At 40.1% G+C, this 20,627-nt stretch overlaps 2 protein-coding genes across 4 annotated transcripts in view; both read left to right on the top strand.

Moving 5' to 3' along the window:
* Positions 1-11,430, top strand: part of LOC114157697 (nectin-4-like) — a 38,889-nt gene extending 27,459 nt beyond the window's left edge. The window contains exons 4-12 of one of the 3 annotated variants that reach the window (XM_028038828.1): positions 28-195; positions 1,481-1,759; positions 1,909-2,023; positions 6,073-6,227; positions 6,330-6,468; positions 6,744-6,828; positions 6,948-7,028; positions 8,576-8,767; positions 8,908-11,430. In XM_028038828.1, the coding sequence (XP_027894629.1) occupies positions 28-195; positions 1,481-1,759; positions 1,909-2,023; positions 6,073-6,227; positions 6,330-6,468; positions 6,744-6,828; positions 6,948-7,028; positions 8,576-8,767; positions 8,908-9,258 (1,565 nt within the window). In that variant the 3' untranslated portion in view covers positions 9,259-11,430. Of the gene's footprint in view, positions 1-27; positions 196-1,480; positions 1,760-1,908; positions 2,024-6,072; positions 6,228-6,326; positions 6,469-6,743; positions 6,829-6,947; positions 7,029-8,575; positions 8,768-8,907 lie in introns of all 3 variants that reach the window. The other 2 variants (XM_028038829.1, XM_028038827.1) reach the window with 2 other exon arrangements.
* Positions 11,431-13,938: 2,508 nt separating this feature from the next.
* On the top strand, positions 13,939-19,787 carry otub1b (OTU deubiquitinase, ubiquitin aldehyde binding 1b). The gene is made up of 7 exons (XM_028039241.1): positions 13,939-14,054; positions 15,689-15,750; positions 16,792-16,890; positions 16,977-17,095; positions 17,331-17,415; positions 17,913-18,107; positions 19,179-19,787. Exons 1-7 carry the CDS (start codon positions 13,970-13,972, stop codon positions 19,374-19,376), a joined length of 843 nt encoding a protein of 280 aa, XP_027895042.1. The 5' UTR covers positions 13,939-13,969; the 3' UTR covers positions 19,377-19,787.
* Positions 19,788-20,627: the final 840 nt, after the last annotated feature.

Here is a 20,627-nt window from a genome sequence, read left to right as displayed (position 1 = left end):
TTCTTTTACTGGCCACTCTCTGTGCAGTGTCCGAGAAGTGGAAAGACCGCGTGCGCTTTAAGAGCAATCAACCCATAGTGGATTCGACTCTGGTCATCACCAGCACAAAGCCCTCCGATGAAAGCGATTACCTCTGTCAGATCACTCTTTTCCCATCTGGGAGCATTGTCAAAGAGATGCATCTCACCGTGCAGAGTGAGTTATCTCTCATAAATCTGATGTAATGTGGGTAAAAACTAACCCAATATAAGTGACGAACAACAAATGCAACCTAATTGTTCACTTTGGTTTAGGTACATAAATCTTTTGTATGTCTCAGAAGAGAAACTGCATAGTCCTATTGCTCTCTTTCTTATATGTTACTATCTAACTAGGCTACTCAAGTGATACTGGTTGGCTCAATCCCACTATTGCATATTTGTCTTGTGTTTCAATGGTGTAGGAAGTCACTTTGCCTAAAGGTTAATTTAGGTTTATTTTGCCTTAATTTGAGGCAAAATTAGCCTAAGGTTAACCTTAGGTTACCTTAATTTTGCCTAGCTACACATTCATTAGTATAGCATATTACTGCAATTTGATCTCCAGCTAGATCAGGCTGCCATAGAGTTTTTATAGATACATCTACACAGATGACACATTAGTGCTCATCTGTGTATGTGTAAGAAAGTAGATCTTTGTTTGTTTTATTTCTTTCATTTAGTCTCTTTAGCCTAAATGAAAGCTACATACTATACATAAAGCTACTATACAGCTTGTATAGTAGCCATACAAGCTGTATAGTTACTATGGGCATAACAAAAACAAAGATAGCCTGACTTGTTTTAACTCATTGGAATAAAAAGTGATGATAATAATAAAAATAGAAAGCTATCCAAACCAGCCTTAAACAACATGAAAAGTAATTGAACCGTTAACTCAGCAACGGTTCTGATTGAATTTAATTCAGTTTATCTCAGTTTAATTCAATTCAACTTTGTTCAGTTCAATGTAGTTAAAATGAATTATGTTTATTTCAACTCAACTCAATGCAACTCAGTACAGTTAAATGAAATGAAATTACATTAAATAAAATGTAATTAAATGAAATTAAACATGTTTCAAATCAGTTTAATTTTGTTCAGATGAATTAAATTTAGTTCAGTTCAGTGTAACCTAATCCAATTCAACGCAACCCAATTCAATTCAGTTCAATAAAGTGAAATTGATCTGAAATCAGTTCAACTCAATTCATGTTTATTCAGTTCAGTTCAATTTGATTCCATTTAATTAAATCAGATTAAGTTAAATGGAATTCAGCTCAATTCAAGCCAGTTTATTTGTACATGGTCAACTAACTAAAAGTAGGACAGAAAGATAAGGTCAGATCTATGGGTCTGAGTGTTTTTGTTTTTTTGTGGAACAGATTAATTGCAATATATAGTCTTGAACCTGCTCTAGCTGTCCTTTTTCTGATAAACTCATATAACAATCCTCCTTCCAGCCATTCCTATCAGCTCCTTGGATCCTGTCTATGTAAAGGAGGGCGATTCCTACAAGGTGGTGGCCTCCTGTCGCTCTGTGGCCGTCCCACCTCCTGAGCTCTCCTGGGACACAGAACTGAACGGTCATGCTGTCAAACAGATCTCTGATAAGGGGGTTGTCTCCACACACTTCTCTCTGCACCCTCTGAGGAGTATGAATGGAAAGAAGCTGGACTGCCTGGTTCACCATCCAGTATATGACAAACCGCGCAGGATCCAAAATCAACTGGTGGTGCACTGTGAGTATACATTCAGAGAATCAGTTGTTGCTATTTACGTCATTTTCAGGTTACACTAACACTAGTAGAGAGAAAGGCAAGCACAACCCTCTTTACTCTCATCTTGCCTTAAATGATTAGAGCCTGAAAATGGCTTCTCTTTCTTTCAGTTCCTCCAAACGCTGAAGTGTCTGGCTACAGTAAAAAATGGTCTGTCGGTATGGAGAATGCTGCCCTGACGTGCAAACATGCAGGAAGCCCTGAACCAGCCCTCACTTGGACCAGGTACAACAACGCTCACCTGCCCCTCTGGTTGTCTAGGAACTGCATGACTAACCGTCTGATGTGTCTGGTCGCTGGTGCTTCTGTTAATTCTTGCCGAGCAAAAGTGCAAATTAGTTTTCGGCCTGTTATGTTGTGAATTTAATTGGGATGTTTGTTGAGGTTGCAATTAGGTTGTAACCAGATTGTAGGTAATATTTACAGATACTACCCAGTCATTTGAGATGTAAAATACCCATTAGACGTGGGGTGTTCCTCATCTGCTCCTAGTTCTCTGTACAGTTGAATTTTTCCTATAGGTTGTTCAATCTTACCAATCTGTTCAATCTGTTCAGTTGAATAATGCTCAACATCTGTGTTGAAGTTTTTGTTATCGACTTGAGAATTTTTCAAGCAGCTAGACGTTTAAATTGTGCTCCTATTTTGAGCTGTAGCAGCTTCATTTCCTCTACGAACATTCTTCCCCACAACACCCCAAGAACTTTATTTCAAACAAGAAACATAAGAGGACAAAATAAAACATGGACAGTAGTAGACAAGATATTAACATAAATACAACAACTAGGGGCATTATAGAACATGTCAAAATTAAATGGGTGCTCGAAGGTTGTCGTCTTTCAAGAGGTGATATAATTTGAATTGAATTTAGTGTTAAAACATTAGCTTCTGCTAACGTGTTGGTGAAGGGCTACACCAACTCGTTTTTCTGCCACTTCAGCGCTATCTTCTGCTAAATAATGTGTCGATGTAGCACTTTAGTGGTAGTGGAACTAACCTTTTAGATAGCAGTGCAAACCACTGGCATTTCATTTGCTTTCGCTGCTCTTCTTTACATCTCTATGTGGTGGTTTGTTTAGAAAGGGAAGCAGAGAGACGATGGAGCTGGGAAGATGAACCTTGCCCTTTATGATTGATGGAAGAGTAGTTCAAGTATTATTTGAGCTTTAGTGATGCTAATCAGCTGCTTCCAGCTGTACAACAACACCTTGTTGCCCCAGTTACGCATCATAGCAACTGTCTGGCAGTAAAAAAGGAAAGGCGAAAAGTTGTGCAGTGGTGCTTTGCTTGTTGGTCTGCCATGTAAAATCTAAGTAAGACATTTAAATTTGTGCTTTTAAGCTGAGAAAGCTTGAAACGTCTGCAACGCGCTGTACCCTGACGCTCCAGAGCAGGAAGAGATCTGCTCAGCGAGCTTCGCCGTTTCCTCTTGAACTGTTAAAAACCAGCTGTGAGAGTTTGTGCTGGCCTAATACTGATCACTGATCAGTGCGCACGGTGAACTCCATCGGCCAAAACCAAAACCAAAGCCGGCTTTGGGTTTCATTTGAGAAGTGTTTGTCAGATCCACCGCCTGGCGCATTAAATATTCTCAGGGTGTGGCGCAACTAGAAAAATGTGAGTTGCGAACAGAAAGAGTCACAGCCCCTATTAAATAATGAGCGCTGACAGCTGGGCCTGCAAGACAAAACATACAGAAAGAATGGATTTATCCGCTTCAGAAGTACAATAAGGACTGCTAGGTGTTTCTGTGAGCTGCTGCAGACTTAATGATGATGATGATGATATGCTTATTAATTGCTCTGTTAGTCATGGAAACACCTATTGCAAAGGTGTTTTTGTGAGTAATGCTTAACGTACGCATTCCGATCACTCACAGACACACTGGGAAGTGAATCTGCACCCAAAATCTGTTGTTACATTCAGCCTCTTCTTACTCACACAACAGCCGCAGCGGCAGGCAAACCAGTTGGGAGTCGGTGGCAGCAGGTGAAGTAATAGCTTGTGTCACAGTGTCATGTTGTGGCTTGTGCAGAAAGCAGACAGATGAGACAGTTTCACACGAGGAAGTCGGAACGTAGAAGAGGGCAGGAGGAGGGTTCAAATGAAAAAAGGGAAAGGGATGAGCAGACATGAGAGAGGTGAACCAGGAGCAGAGAAGTGGGGTGGAGTTAGCCATTAGTGGAGGGGGTAGTTGGAGGGGGTGGGGTGAAGAGGAAATGAAGTTGGCAGATATGTCTGATAAGCTATGAGAGTGATGCTATCACTCCGACGTGTTAGATGCAAATGTAAAAACAGCAAGTTCCTCTTTCCGACTCGTGACACGGGGCGCTGTGAAATAAATGAGCTCTGTGTGAAAGCTAACTCGTTAGCCTCGCGGAATGGCGGCTAACTGGAAACGTCTGGGCTAAAAACAACCCAGTTTGGGCTGTTTTGCTAGCTTAGTGTTGGCTCTGATGTAGTCCGACCCAGGCCCGGATTGACTGAACTCAGTCTGGTTTATTAAGGGTAGATTTAGATTGGTTATTTATCATTCTGTTAATATTATGCCTCATTACATTCCTATGCTTTAGAGCCTGAATGTTCATGGCCCTGCCCTTCAATCATTGGTTGGTGTGAATAGCCGAAAGCTGCTGATTGGACAGATGTCCAGAAGACAAGTTGTACAACCACAAAATGTCATGGCTGAAGAATCTGTTCACAGAGTTCTGTGTCCAATGATAATATTTTTTAATGTACCAATATTGACTACTCATTACCTTTTAACAGAATCTGACTTCAAAATTTCTAAACTACTCCTTAAGTATTTTAATTTGGCATATTTCTATCGTCTTACCATTTCTTGCCGAAGTCTTATCAGGTAGTTGAAGCGTGTTTTCTAGCCCAGCAAGCTTTGTGGGAGACGCATGTGAATATGTGTGCTTTGAGAGATGGCAAGTTGATAAGTTATGATAAAACTCTAATCTACGTAAAGTGAATGAAATGCATTCAAAACAACAACTACAGTGGGGCAACGCCCTTCACAGATGCTGAACCCGTGAGTCACTCAGCTGGTCTGGGTGCTTAGCTGAACAAATGCCTATTTTGCCTCACACCCTCTCTTCTGAAAAATAAGAATACTGTTAAGATTGGGTGCGAAGCTGTCAGTTAGAACAATCAAACGTCTTGATCTTTCATCTTTATGTACTGAGCTTTCCTGTTTGCTTGTTGCCAAACAGCCACGCGCTCAGATGGACTCTAGGTGAGGCTGCAGCACCCGACATTTTTCCTCTGGACAAAAATAGTGCCCTTCTGAAATCGTTTGTTGTTTTGTATTTGTTTCTTTTTTTAACAGTATATAGTGTGTGGCACAATGTAGCATTTCTGGCTTTAAAAACCTATAAAGTTATTTTCTGGGATTGCACTTATCCATCCTCCCAACAACTTTGATCAGCTTCCCAGACCGTTGTAAAGAAAAGCATCGCCATAACATGCCACCTCCACTGTGTTTCATCATGGTAATTATAAAAAAAACAACAAAAAAAAACTAAATAAGCAATCCACAGAAAGAACTGTTGAATAATTTTGCTCTCATCTTCTCAACATTTACAACATGGCTGGTAGTGAGTTGGAACTGGGATTTTATCTCATCAATATTTCCTGTTTTGATCTGTAGAGTGCAATTAAGGCTGCAGAACATAATGTTATTAAAAACATTTGTTTTACATATTTGTTGTAACTCTCACCATGTCGTGACAGCATCGTATGAGACAGACAATCTGTGAAAAAACTCGAGCTCCTCTGTCTTCTCTGAATGCTAACTAGAAACAACCAATCAGAGGCGGGTTTTAGGGCTGTTAATTACAATCTGGTGTGGCGCTGCTCATCCCCCCTGCCCCTCTCCCCTGGGCCTCTGCTACCACTACAGTTTTTCCATGTAGGCAGATCCTGTTGTAAATGCTCAGCTTAGTTAGCGTGGCTCCTGACGACGGCAGATGAATGGTTAAAAGTTCTTCTGCCATTAGCGCATTTAGCAGCAAATACATGAGATTGAGTGACAAGATTAAGCCCCTCCTCCTAGCTCTGATTGGTTGTTTTGGACCGGGAGCGGTGTATTTCTTCAGAGGTGAATAGCAGCTCAGGGAGCAGGTGCAGGAGGAGCTCAAGCTTAACAGTCTCATAACAAACTGTCACAACATGGTGACAGTTTTAACAAATATGTAAAAAAACAACAACAACATATTCTTTATAAAAGTTACATGACGCAGCTGATTTTTAAAAAATTTTGCCTCCAGATTAGGTGGGCAGCTTCCTAGCGGTGCAGTTCCTCACCCCGATGGAAGACTCGTCTTTGAGCGACCTCTTAACACCAACGACTCCGGCACCTATCAGTGCTTGGTGAAGAACTCAGAGGGTGAAGATAAGGATACTGTGACCATCGCTTTAGGAGGTAGCTGACCGGAGTGACCTTTCACTCTAACGCGAACTGTGAGAATCCATGATGAATCAGTGTGTGAACGGCATTAATCTAAGCGTTCTGCTTCCGCAGCAGAGACCACAATCGATCTCAAGAAGTTGATATTCATCATTGCGGGAGGCGTGGCGGCCGGCCTGCTGATTCTCATGCTCATCCTCACTTGTCACCACCAACGCAAGAACAAGAAGCTGAAGAAGGAGCTGACTCAAAAAAAGTACAAGATAACACTGTTTTTTTAAAGTTTTTTTTTTATGATGATTAGATCAAATCAGATTCAGGCGATCATTTCCAGAGGGCAAATTGACGAAATATGCATGAATGAAAACAAGTTAAAAGCCATGAAGCAGTTTTGACAGGACATACAGCAGATGTGTGTGTCAATGTGAAGAAAGATGAAAAAAATTAGAATATAATTATATACATTATCTATATGCAATGCAGTATTAAAACATGGGCTAAAGGTTGTTTTCCCATCTCATATCTTTCCAGAGAAGAAATAAGCACTCTGTCCAGACAAGCTTCGTTCAGGAGGGTGAACTCTGTCAGCACTGATGCCAGAGACGTGTTACTAGAAGTTAGTCTTTAATGTGCTGAAATCACTACGTTTTCAAAAGTCCTCTTATTAGTTGTCATTTTTGTGTTTTTTTTTCCCGCCCGTTTTAACGAGTAAACTTGTATTTCTTTTCACTGCAGCTTGATGAACACCACCCTCTGAGGGTGGAGGGAACCCTGAGGAACAGCCTGTCATCCCTCGGGGTCAGTCTACAGATCAATGTAAATCTGCATGCAAGGCCGGGGCCTGGGACTGAGGCTTTACTGTCCAGATGCCGCGCGGCTAAGTTCTGAAGTTCGGCATTTCCGATCTGAACGTAGTGCGTCTCAGACTTTAACATCAACAGTAACACAATGAATAACCAAAGACCTTTCAGATGGCGATTTTTTTGGGGACGTTTGGGTTCTTTGGCTTTACATCCTCACTCCTCTCTAAACTACTTGTAGACAAGTAATTTGGCTGTTGATTTTGAAGTATGATAATGTAAGCCTAATAGATTCAAAAAGTCACTGGTTACTATAAAAATGTCAAAGATATAGCTGAGCTCTAATTTCTCACCAGTCAGTAGTTGTGTGTAAGTAAAATTATGATACCAATTTTGTTCAAACTTTTAAAACGTCACAAAAACAAAAAAACAAAACAAAATGGGAAATAGGATTTATTCCATCTACTGGTTTGGTGCGACTCAACCTACACTCAGTGTAATTTGGTCAGATGTTGACGCTACGTATGGCTGTAATAAATAAGTAAGATGTAGCGGATGCAAACTAGCATGGACCACACACCTGAGAAAAATGGAGAGTCCTGCCCTCTGTGCTGGAGGATTGGACTTTGAAAATGTTTCTGAGTTCTGTGCCTCTGGTGATGCAGAGACCCATCAGTGAATGGGAAAGTTTGAAATTTAAATGGCAAACTCACTTTGTCTCCTAATGTTTTGGAATGATAATCCACTGACAGCTGGAAAAATCCTGTTTCAGTGGATTATCCTGCCAAAGAGCTACACACTGTTTACGATAACGTCATTACCAAAGTCGATCATGTAGAAGCTTCACATAGGTTGTACATGGACTGCAAACTGCAGACAAACTTCTTGACAAATACAGCTCAGTAAACACAAGAGGCTTTGTTTAGCTAATGAAGCAAACCGCTATGTTTTAACTAACCCACAGGTATAAGGTGGTTGATGGCTAGATTTGATTTGGTTCAAGAGAAAAACAAACAAGGCAATGTCAGACCCACTAGCTTTGTATCATGCTAACAAGAGTATGATATCGCCCATTAGCTTCATAGCATGCTAGCATCCTCTCTGAAAGGAGGAATAGAAGCACTGCTGTTTAGATGTTGTGTCATGGCAGAAGGATAATGTTTTAGGATTTTTCGGTGTGGGCTCTTCTGTGTGTTTCAGATTAGAAACTGCATTTGCAATTAGAAGGCTGCATCCTCTAACCTGTTTGTTTTTGCTTCCTTTTTAATATTTATTTTAATGCATTTGATTGAAATAAATCTTGTGGTTTTACTAACTTTAACAATCCCGTGTAGCCCTTGAACGTGAAAAGGCTCAAAGGCATGAAAGCATTTGCAGTACCCTGACCCTGATGTTTTGCAATATAATTGTAAAACATCTTGGTTAGCACAGAAATATAGCTTTGCATATTCATAGCTCTGAGCAAACTAACCTTATCACACGACCAGGAAACATTACTATCTATGCAGCTGATAAGTTCATCTGTTTCTGTTAAAAAAAGAGCATGTTTTTCTGCTTTAACAGGAGCAGGCCCGTTGCCGTGACAGCAGATCAACTGTCTCAGGTGGGCGCGGAGGAGGGGCTCCCGCGTTCGACTCTTTAGGCAGACCGTCCATCTACAACAACTCCCGGAGGGGAAGGGACAGGCCTATGGATCGGGACAGCGAAACCCGGCTTAGAGTAGAGCAATATGTGAGAAACAGCAACATGTCCTTGGTAAGTGTCTCATGCTGCCTCTGGCATGTCTAAGCTTGCATCTACCAAGTTATGGAAAACTTCTCACCCAGCTTACTAACCCCTTGCATATTTGCCTGATGATAATGGGACTAGTGACCGTCTCTTTTCTGCCATTGCAGCAGGACCCTCGATTGCTTCCTCCTCTGCTACAACCGACATATCCCGTGGTCCGCTCAACGGAGATCCTAAGACAGATGAACGGCAATGCCGTCATCCCAACAGAGGGGGGTTCCCATTCAGGAAGCGCCATCAGGAACTACCAGCCCCCTCCCATAAGCTGCACATACCAACAAGTGGCGTACGACGAGGATGAGATCGACGAAGGGCTGGGAGGCCCTGCCAGTCAGGAGCATCCTGACGATCAGGATAGCGTTGCCTCCAGCTCGAATTTCTCAAAGAACAGAATAAGCCCTCAGTCTCACAATCATAACCCCCACACTTCATATGTCCACAAGGCCCAGATTGTTTAGCCGGTGGCAGCAGAACCTTAGGTGAAACCCCAAAACTGGGCAGTTGTGCTTTTGGACACAAGTCACCCAGAAAAAGCATCTTTTACTTTCTGCTCAGTGTGGGAACTGACTTCACTCAAGAAGAACAACTCCTGATCTCCGCAAGGACATTTAGAGATCAGTCACATTGAAAACAGACCATATGACTAATTTCCCAGTCGTTGCAGCTGTGTCAGCTTTTGCAATACCTTGTTGTTTTAAGTGGGTTCAGCTGACAGGTGAACACAGCTGAGAGACCTTGTGCGTATACACCTGAAGCATTTCATACCATTGGAAACCAGGAAATGTGGGAGGAGTATCAGAAAGAACAACTGTGTGGGAAAGTATGTAAATCAGAGGAGTCGATTGCAACACCAGCAAAGCGAGGGCGTATTGCTGAGCCGGTGGTGTTTGGTGGAAGAGTAACCGTGCATGTGACAAATTCGCGGATGCACAACTGTTTGGGAACTGATCCAGAAGTTGTGTGAGTGTCTGGCCACACCTGAAACATGCATACCTCTGTATTGTCTCCAAGTCTTTCTCAGTCTGCATTCATCTCAGGCATTAAGACCAGAAAATATGTCTCTATGTTCATTTTCAGCACATACGGACTGATTTACGTCCGTTAGACTGTGTCTTATTAAAGTGACAGTCAAAAAGTTTTTTCCTTTTAAAGTTCAGACGTTTCCACATGCAAGGTCGGTTGTGTCCCGTAACTTTGCAAATTTAAAAACTCCACTTCATGCTTTTTCACTCATGGATACTGTGAAAAGAAGTTCAGTACACCCAACTTCTACATGTTTTTAATGAAAATTGACATTGTATATATTGAAAGCATAAAGGCGCATGAAACACAAGTCAGTTCACACCTTTGCCAACTTGTCACAAGATTTGTACCCAACTAAATTTAGTTGACTTCCTTTTGTAATTCTGTTGGTTTTTAAATTATAAAGTATAAAGTCACACAAACTCTTAATTCGCACTTATAATTTAATTCAGTTAGATGTTATTTTTAGAAGACTTCACTTTACCGCCCCACTGCCACTGACTGGTGTTCTGACTGCTGTATCAACCAGCTGTGACATGTTTCTATTCGATCAAACCACAGTATAGAAAGTCTTCACTGACAGCACATAGCCACGTTTCCTTTCAACAGGCTGTGAGCAGATTCTGAGAACACTCTACAAATCATCAGTTTTGGAGCAGGCAACGTCCCCCTGGTGGGTACGAATCGACGCTCGGTCGGTAGGAAACATGGCAGCCGACTCCTGGTATCGGACAAAATTAAGTATGAGATTACAAAGAAGCAAAAGGTACAATAAAGTCTGTTACATGTGGAGTTGCCTATTGCGCTCGCATGTGGAGCTACAGCATACTAAACACAATAATGAATGTAAACACGGACATTTTTGTCTACAAGCTGTTCTGGGAGAGTTCCCTGCCAATGGCAGCAACAGAATTATGCCTTTACAAGAGGAATGTGACGTTATCTTTACCAGTTTGATACTCTGACAGAACCAAATATGTATTTTCCTTTATTTTTATTATCTGTGGACTGTTGGTTTTAACGTTTGGTCGCGATATGTTGTAAGTGTTGTTGGGCTCTGTTACTTCCCTCATAGGGGCGTGCCAAAGGGAACATGAAAATGTGTTTTGCTTTTTCTTTGTAGAAATTTAAGTATTATTTTCCTCCATGTTACACAGCTTTCCTGCTGCATATATGGCCGTATCCCTGAGTTCGAGATCTTTGGGTCGAATGTTTAAGCAGTTTGTGACAAACAAAGCACTGATCCCAATCACCTCAAAGGCCGAGAGCCGTTGAACGGCTCGCTGTCGATTTGTTGAGGAAAAGCTCTCCCTGCTGTGCATAGCTGGGAACTGCAGGTGGCTGGTAGAATTCACTGAGCTATGAATTATTATTTTTATTCCAAATATCGTTGTGTTTCAGAAGAGCTTCCTGATCTGGATTTTTGTTTTTCCCTTGGAGGGTGGTATGACATTGAGGATAAATATGGGAGGGTAAAATAGCATCAATGTGCATGGCGTCATCCAGTTACTCGAGGGATTTTTTTTATTTTTTTTAATTATTTTTTTACTTTGAACATGTGAACCAATGCAGAGGACGTCAAAGTTTAAATAAATACTAGATCATCACTGTGGCCCTTGTTTGCTTCAGGCTTTGCCCTGTTTATCTTTCTTTCCACTAACTTCTAAAGGGTGTCAGCAGGAAAAACAGGCGCTAAGCCACTGTGGGAACAGCTTTAATCTCTAAGTACATATTCATATATAAGGTCAGCACATAACTGCTTTTGGTACACACTGCTGTTTGTTGGGTCACAAGTTACGTGAAGGCATGTTCCCAGTCTAATCAGACCTTATAAAATTGCATTAAGCAGTAGGTTATTACAAAATTCTCTATTAATTAGAATGGGAGTTTTTTTTAAAAACACTACAATACTGGGAAAAATGTCTTGGAGTTTCTCAGGTCTTTAAAACTTTAAAGCAACAACAAAAAAAAAGGTTCGCACATTTCAGTTGAGATTTACCTTTCAGCCCCGAGGCTTCCTCTGTTGGAGTTCAACATGTTTTTGTTCTGCTTCAACTTGTCAAAAAATGTGATTGTCATCAGATTGCAGATGTGCGATTGCAATCACTCATATTTATTTGTATATTAAGGGAAGTAAATCGGCAGTAAACCCCCCAAACTCTTTATCTTGACTATGTTTTCTCCATTCACCTCAAATTGAAGTCCCTTAATGGTACTCATACATACCCTTAGAAGATACAGTATTCATGGTCTTTATTTGATAAAATAGAAGTAATAGGCTTAAAATAACTTGGAAAAAACTATTTACAATGTCTAAGTGCAAGTTGAAGTCTGAATTTACCTTTCCAGCATTGAGCTTGGCTTGACTGCAGCTAAGCTGGCAGCCATTTTGGCCGTGACTGACATTAAATATCTTCAGTGGACGTTGCCTTTCATACAAGCATTTAGAGGAAGAAGTCTACTCTTAATCCTTCAAAAATGAAACCTCCATCATCGTCAAAGATGAAGACCTCTGAAGAATCAGCGACACTTGCAGAAGCAGGTGAGAAGCTGTCTTATAAATCTAGAAATCTGTAGTTCCGTTCAGTACGGAACTACAGGAAAACTCACTGATGGTTGCGAACATTTTCCAACGTTTTTGAAGATGACTGCAGCAAACATTAAGTGAGATTTATTTACTATTGCATGACACAGGACTGTATATTCTTATAGGTATCAAAGAAGGATAGCTTACATTTATCATGTTTTCTTCTGCAATTTAAAAAAAAAAACACATGTTGATAAGTGAACAGTATTCGAAAAAGAAATCTTTCTGTCTGAAGAATTCTGATCAAATTCCAAAAATTACTCTGTTTGCCTAAGATTTGAAAATAAAACAAACAAAATAAAATAATTTTCTAGCAATTCCCACTTGTTCTGGATCAGAAACCTACAACATTCCTGTCAAATTTTTGGACGAATTCCTTCCCATGCCAGTTGTAAAGGAAAATGATACCTTAGAAAAACGTAGCAGATGCAAACTCGATGTGGCTTCAGCAAAGCGCCCAAAACGTAATTTTTAATACTTTATCAAAACACCAAAACAAAGGGCGTGCCGTGGTGGCGTAGTGGTTAGCACAACCCATATTTGGAGGCCTTGAGTCCTCGATGCGGCCGTCGTGGGTTCGACTCCCAGACCCAACGATATTTGCCGCATGTCTTCCTCCCTCTCCTTCCCCATTCCTGTCACCCTACTGTCATATAAGGGACACTAGAGCCCACAAAAGACCCCCTGGAGGGGTAAAAAAAACAAACACCAGAACAATATTTGTATGTTTGTTGTGTAATTAATGTGTCCTATAAAATGAGTAGTCTGAGGTATATTGAAGTGATGGTTAAACTGCTGTAAAACATTGAAAGAATTCATCTTTCTATTCACTCAAGCTAGCAGGCAGCTAGCTGGATGTGTAAAGAATTTTCAAAATAAAAGTTTTGTCAGCAATATAACCTACTTTCAAGCGCGTACTTCAAATTGGGGAGTTTAGTGTAAGTTATTATTTAGTTGCTTAGATACAAGATTTGACTTTTTCACCTTTTCTCTAGGTACTCCTCAAGCTAGCCCAAACTGGCTGGCCCCATTAACCAACCATGTTGTAAAAAATGAATTGTTTATTTATTTATTTTTATTTCAGTGAGATACAATGAAACAGTAGTTTATAAAGGAGTATGTTGGTTCAGTGTAACACCCATCAAAACAGCATAACCCTTCACAAAGGTCAGAATGCTGATTTGATCAAATGGTATGCTAAATTGACAGGGTAGGCCAAACCGACTAACACCTGGCCCCTGTTGGCCCCTCTCTAGAACCGCCCATGGTTGGATAGTTTTATCTTATGGAAAGTTTTTAGCCAATTATGGTATTGATGATAGTAAACAAAACAGAAAAATGTAAAAGCAATTCCACATCCTGAAATATTGATTTGTTCAAATTGATCACAAAATACAATCGATTTTACCCCTACTGTTTTCTTTGCCATACCTGGCCAGAACTGCAATCTATTAAAATTTCTCCTTACTTTATGTACCATGAAAATATGACTATTACAATAAATGCATCAATAAATTGAGCACTTTTTCCTCTCCCCTCTATTCGGAAGTATTTAATGCATGAGGTCACGGAGAAGGAGGAAACAGATCTCGATAGCTAAGATGGCGGAGGAACAGCAGGAATCCTCGCAGGGAGAGATGGAAGGTGAGAAAATCAGCTGCTCGTGAAAATCTCCGACAAGGTGCGCTGACGTTTATCGGGCGGCTGGAGCTGAGGTTACTGCATGTCTCCGCAGAGGGCTTCATCTGTCCCTGTAACCGAGGCTGACACGCCACCTGAAAGGCCACAGCTTCCCCAGCTAACAGTAGCGAGCTGCAGCTGCTGCAGTTACACAAAGAAAGAAAGAGAGAAAACCGCTGGTTTAGTTACAAGCAGGGAAACAGTGCGCGGACTTGGACTAGCATTAAACTTCGCCAGGTGTTGGATACGGAGGGTTAACGTGTAAGGGGGGAAGGTTTTGTTTTCTGGGCGGTGTGGAGACGGTTTTCGTCGTGCCCAGAAATTGTTTTGTTTTTCGCACAAGTCGAGCTAGCTCTGTTTAGCTCTCTGGCGGCAGCCGGTGTTATATGGAAGATTGGGTTCATAATAACCGAGGAATGCTGTCTTACAACATCGTTGTTTATTGGTAACAAGATTTTTTTATTTTTTTAATTTCTGAAGATAGTGTTTTATTATTATTATTATTTTTTAATCTTTGCTCAGGTCATTTTCACGTAAATACATGATTCGTAGAACTACATCCTTCTTTTTTTTTAAAGGACCAAGATAAGACGAAACGTACAGAAGATATTAAAAATGATGATAAAATGTACAGTAGACTCTAAGATCTGAATGAAAGATGCCGGACATGCAGAATGTGTTGTCATTTATGTTTCTAAATCATCACGTCCAGAACCACAAACCACAGAGATGAACAAATGTGGCGTTTTCTGTGGTCGGTGCCAACTGTTTATGTTTTTACTCCAATGATGTTTTAAGTTTTATTCCACTTTTTAAAGTCTGAGATCAAAATTCTTTCATACTTTTAAACCGCCTGCACCAACACCTGCTGCTTAAAGATAAGCTAGCTTCGTTTCAGCCTGAGGATTCAGAGAGCAGGCTGATTAAAAGTAGTGGACCTCCAGTATTGTCATGAGTTGTGGATAAAGGCGAATAACTAAGATATGCGAATACTTCACACCCTCTCTAAAAATGCTTAAAACTTCCTATTTTAATTGTTGCAATCACAAAAATACCTTAATATGCATCAAATGCACAGTTTTAAACTGTTTCAGCATTACTGTAGTTCGCCATCCACTGTCTTTCTTAACTCCGCTCTTGGGGTTACAGCCAATCAAAACCGAGCAAAAATAAACGCTGCCCTGGGATTGGCTGCTGGGAAAACGCAGCTAATATTATAGCAAGTAGCATTGGTGTAGCTAGTTTAGCATTCCAAGTTGCACTTCAAACATTCTGGGAAAATGAATCCGCAAAATTGCACCAGAGGTTAGGTGGGGGTTTACTGTAAATGAGAATACTTCCTTCCACTGGAAATTCCAGTACTGCCATGATTCTTTTCTGGCCTGTATAACAATGCAGGTGCTTTGTTTTTCTTGTGTGGACGTAAACGTGCATTATCGCTTAAAACATTTTAAGGGAAATGACACAAGTCTCTTCCTAACAGCAAGTTTACCTGCACTATTTTCTTTCCCTTCCTCGTCTGCTCTTGCCTTCTATATTTATGAAATTCCATATCGAGACCTGACTTTGACTGACCTTGACTTCTCCTCGCTTTCCAGGAGTTAATTGTCTCGCCTACGATGAGGCCATAATCGCTCAACAGGACAGGATTCAGCAGGAGGTGAGGAATCAAATGTTTTTTAAAGGGGATTGCCCCATAACATACCAAACCACACTGCATTGCATTCTGGGTAATAGGCAGCTATCTGGTTTATTGCTGCCACACTTTGTACGCAGACGATGGAGAGAGGGAAAAAGACAAAATGACAGGAGAGAAAAGAACAAAAACAACAACGCTACTAGTTAATAAATTAACTGTATTGAGCTGAAGTAGAGATTATTTTAGCAGCACTAAGAATGACCTTTGTGTTTATGGTTTCAGCTAACAGCAGTTGTAGTTAAACAAACAAATAATTTAATAAATTCTTTTTCACTGAAGATTTCCAATATTTTCTTGTAGAATTTCTTGTGTTCAAATTTGAGAAAATGTTGAGGTAATGTTATTCCCTCAGCAGAAACACATCTGTAGCGTTTCCCTGATTCGTTCATGCGCGCTTGAGAAATCCTTTAATCTCTATGGCAACCGTTCAGCTGCGCAAAACGCCTGGTTGGATCTAGCTCCGCCTTCGAGGGCAAAGCTCCTCCTCAGAGAAGCAAGATTCCAAGTTTCCGCCTGGTGGAACTGTGCTGCTCGTAATGGGAGCCGCTTCTCAGATCAACGCTGGTAGAAACGTTGTTAAAGAGTTAGTAGAGGAGCCATGTTGTGATGACATCCTGAAGGCGGAGTTTCAGAAAGAGCAGGAGTTTCTTAAATTACAGAGTCAAATTTCTTTTAAGTCATATTTGATAAATATTGCATTTTTGTAACAACATAGTGGCTGATTATGCTGTAAAAGGCCACTATATGCTTGGAAAATACAATACACTGCCCCTTTAAAACATATACTGATAAAAAGTTTGGAGTCTGTTTGAAGCTTTGATGCCTTTCTCCACCCAGAATGAGCCTGAACAGCATTTAAGGGTTGAAATATTATAATAGGCAGCTATACTAGCATTTTTAGAGGAGGTCACAAGTGTTTGTGGATTGTAAATGCACAGTTGGCAACGAGTTTAAAAACGTCTGAGTTGGTGCAACTGCAGACTAACTGTATCGTCTGCGCAGATCGCAAACAGCAACCCGCTAGTGTCGGACAGACAGGACCTGTCGGTGCTGCAGAGAGAATACGCTGAGGACGACACGGTTTATCAACTCAAGCTCAAGGTCGGGCAGACTGTCGGTTCACAGCGTCGGGGTTTTACAGCGTGGCTCCAAATTCGTAACCAACTCCTCTTCGTTTTCTGTTTCAGGACCTATACAAAAAGTACGCGTATATCCGCAAAACACGACCAGATGGAAACTGCTTTTACAGAGCCTTCGGCTTCGCACATCTAGAGTCGCTGCTAGACGACAGCAAAGAACTTCAGAAGTAAGAGCTATGATGGTTACCGTCGGCTTATTAAAGTGTTTTTTTTTGTTTGTTTGTCTTAAACCAAAAGGATCCATTTTGGTTTTATACTTTATACCATTGCTGCCCTGCAAATTAAAGGTACTTGCCAGTATTTAGCTTCTGTGTTGGTCAGGTTACCCTGACACGTCAGAATGTGCATCATATTCTGTGTTGGAATGTTTCGATCTTTAACCAATGTTTTTGTCTTTTTTAGATTTAAAGCAGTTGCAGCTAAAAGCAAACTAGACCTGGTTAGCGAAGGCTTCACTGAGTTTACCATTGAGGATTTCCACAACACGGTGAGCGGTCCCGTCGGTCCGTTCGCCGTTTCATTCCTCAGGTCTGGTCGTTGAAGCCGTCGGTTCGGATTAGACGGTCGGATCAGATCGGCTTCTCAGAGCGACAAATCGGCTCCAATTGAGTTTTTCTGAACCACAGCACTTTATTGTATTGACTTGTTGAACTGTTTTCATTCATTCCATAATTACACACGTTTTGATTTGGATTCGAGGAGACAGACATGCATCAAGAACACGTTATGTTCAAGATTTTCTACTTTGTGTTGTATTCACCACTTGACAACAACATTCCTGTTAAGCTAGCTCACTTTCCGTAGCTAATGTAGGATTTATTAAGTTAGTTTAGCTAAAAATAAAAACATGTTGGATCTTTATTCATATTATTTTTATTCATTATACACTAATTTATTTTAAGATGTTTTGTAGTTGTCTTTTTTTTTTTTTTTTGTAGTTAATAATTCTTTGCCTTTCCCCCCCCCATCCCACCTGCCATGCAGTTCATGGACTTGATTGAACTGTGTGAGAAACATCCGAGGCTGCAGGAGCTGCTGAACTCTTTCAATGACCAGAACATGTCCGACTACGTTGTCGTTTACCTGCGCCTCCTTACCTCAGGCTACTTGCAGCGAGAGCATGGCTTCTTCGAGCATTTCATCGAGGGAGGACGTACCATCAAGGAGTTCTGTCAGCAGGTGGGCAGAGTTTGGGATAAAAAGTTGTTTTTACAGAGAAACATGATAAAGACAGGAACTGGAAGTGCACCGATCACGGTTTCTCCCCCAGCCGATAGTCTTTATCTTTCAGGTCTTAATTGTTGATTAAAATTTTTACTAACGCACATAAAACATCAGCGGTGGGCACCGCTAACTAAAACATTACTTGCACTAATCATAAACATTAGCTCCGCTGATATGCCACTCTAACGTGCTAATGCTAAAGCGCTAATAATATCTGCCCTTGAATGACGACCCTCAAGCACCAAATTAATTTTGACATTTATATTTTTTACAATACACCTATTATATTTATGTTTATATCTTGTTCTCTACTGTCTTCATTTCTTGTTTGAAATAAAGTTATTTGTAGGGGGAAAAAAGGGCAAGAACACGGAACTGCTACATAAACAGTCTTCACTCTCTTCAAAATAAGAGTATGAACATAACTGTCTAACTTTTAGAAAAATTCTTAGGAGTTAATAATCAAAACTTCAATGCAGATGTCGAACTTTACAAAACAGCCAAGTAAGTTATGCTTTAGAATTTATCTAGAAAAGTTGACTTAGGCAAAGCTAAGTGCGCTACATGCTTCTGGAGTCGGCAAACGCGCTCAAGGGAAAATTAGCTCCACTATTAGCACATTAGCGGAAGTGTGCCTGCCTCTGTAAAAATGAAGGAAATACAATATTCTCATTTATCAAAGTGTGTGTGTGTGTATATATATATATATATATATATATATATATATATATATAAAATAAAATCTAAAAAATATAACATGTATTGCCCAATATTTAGATTTTTTTTTTAATTGACTAAAGTGCTAATGGAAAAATTTGCTCCACTATTAGCGCATTAATAGAATTGTGCCCACAGAAAATAAACTTTTTTTTAAACGTATATTGTTGCTCAATGAAAGAATGCTGGGATTAAGAGTCATGCAGTAACCATAGATACTTAAATATCATTAAAGAGGGTTTTTGAATGAACTTATGCAAAATGTTTGAGCATATGTTTATTGTTTTTTTTTCTTTTCTCCTTTCCTAGGAAGTAGAGCCTATGTCTAAAGAAAGTGACCACATTCACATCATTGCCTTAGCCAAGGCCCTGAATGTATCCATTCTGGTGGAGTACATGGACAGAGGGGAAGGAGGGTCTGTCAATAACCACATCTTCCCTGAAGGGGGCGACCCACGCATCTTCCTGCTGTACAGACCAGGCCATTACGACATCCTGTACAAATAACACTCCTGGGCCACATCAGATCACATCCTCTCCTCAAGCTGCACTCCGCAGGGGGAGCGTTTAAGAAAAAAACAAACAAAAAATAACATCAGCTGCCACGTTGATTTACAAATCGCATCTGTGTCTGAGATGATTCTCATTTATTTGGAAATAAAACGATAAAATCACATGCGTCTCATTTACCCCTCTTACGCCAAACCTCCCCCAGCCCCAGGCTATCCTCCGCCGTCACACAAAATGGTTAACGGAAAAAATATAGTTGGAAAATAGAAGTGACTCCAGCCGATTAGTTGTACAGGTTTTTTTTTTTTTTTCTTTTGTGGTTGTAAATGTTATCTTCTTGCTTTGTTTGATTCTCTTCCTTTGGTACACTGCGTTTCATTGAGTTTTATTAAAGCAATTTACATCTTATTTGCCGCCTTTTCTCTGACTCTCAGATTCTGCTCCATTTTTTTTAAAATGAGGAAAAATTACAAGACACTAACAAGTGGCCAAGAGTTGTACCTAATGTATCGTTTTTCTTTTTTCCAAAAAGTTTTTTAAGAGACCTCATCCAGAAAGTGAATACTTTCCATAGAAACGTTTGGTCTTGAATCCATTATTTGTCTTCTGCTGTTTTTTGTTGTTTTTATAATAAAAGTGCAACAGTTGTCTGAAAAAAAAACCAACTAGTTCTACTCAGGATTCCATCATTGCTGTGCACACATAACTAAATGCTCTAAAAACCCTTAAGGAAATGAAACGCGAAAAAAAGTAGTTTTTTTTTTTTGAACGAATATTTTAACCATACAAGAAAAAATATTTGGTTTCAAAAATGGTGAAAATTGAACTAGTCAAATGTAATACATGAGGTATTTGTGTTGTGGATCAGTGCAGCAGTTTTTCCATTTAATTGATATGCCATTATTGCAGTTATATAACTGGAGTGCATTTATTTAAACTTACCCTTTTAGTTTCTTTTTTAATTTATTTAAAATATTTGAAGGGACTTCCTGTTTGTTCTTGTGGATGCATGGGTTCTTTCCGGGTACTCCGGCCTCCCCCTGCCTGCATGTGAAGCTGTGCTTCCTTTACAAATATGCACATCTATTACTAAACACTAAATGTTCAATTCATTTTTCACTTTGTGGCCAAATAGGATGAGAAAAATGTGATATTTTCTTTGCTTCTTTTCATGTTTAAAACATTGACAAGAATAAACAAAATGAAGCACATTTTCAGAATTTCACAAGTTGGCACCTAATGTTTATA

This window comes from Xiphophorus couchianus, chromosome 14, assembly GCF_001444195.1.
Source record: "Xiphophorus couchianus chromosome 14, X_couchianus-1.0, whole genome shotgun sequence".
NCBI lineage: Eukaryota > Metazoa > Chordata > Actinopteri > Cyprinodontiformes > Poeciliidae > Xiphophorus > Xiphophorus couchianus.
The sequence above is the reverse complement of the archived record's forward strand: the minus strand, read 5'-3'. Positions and strand labels throughout refer to the sequence as shown.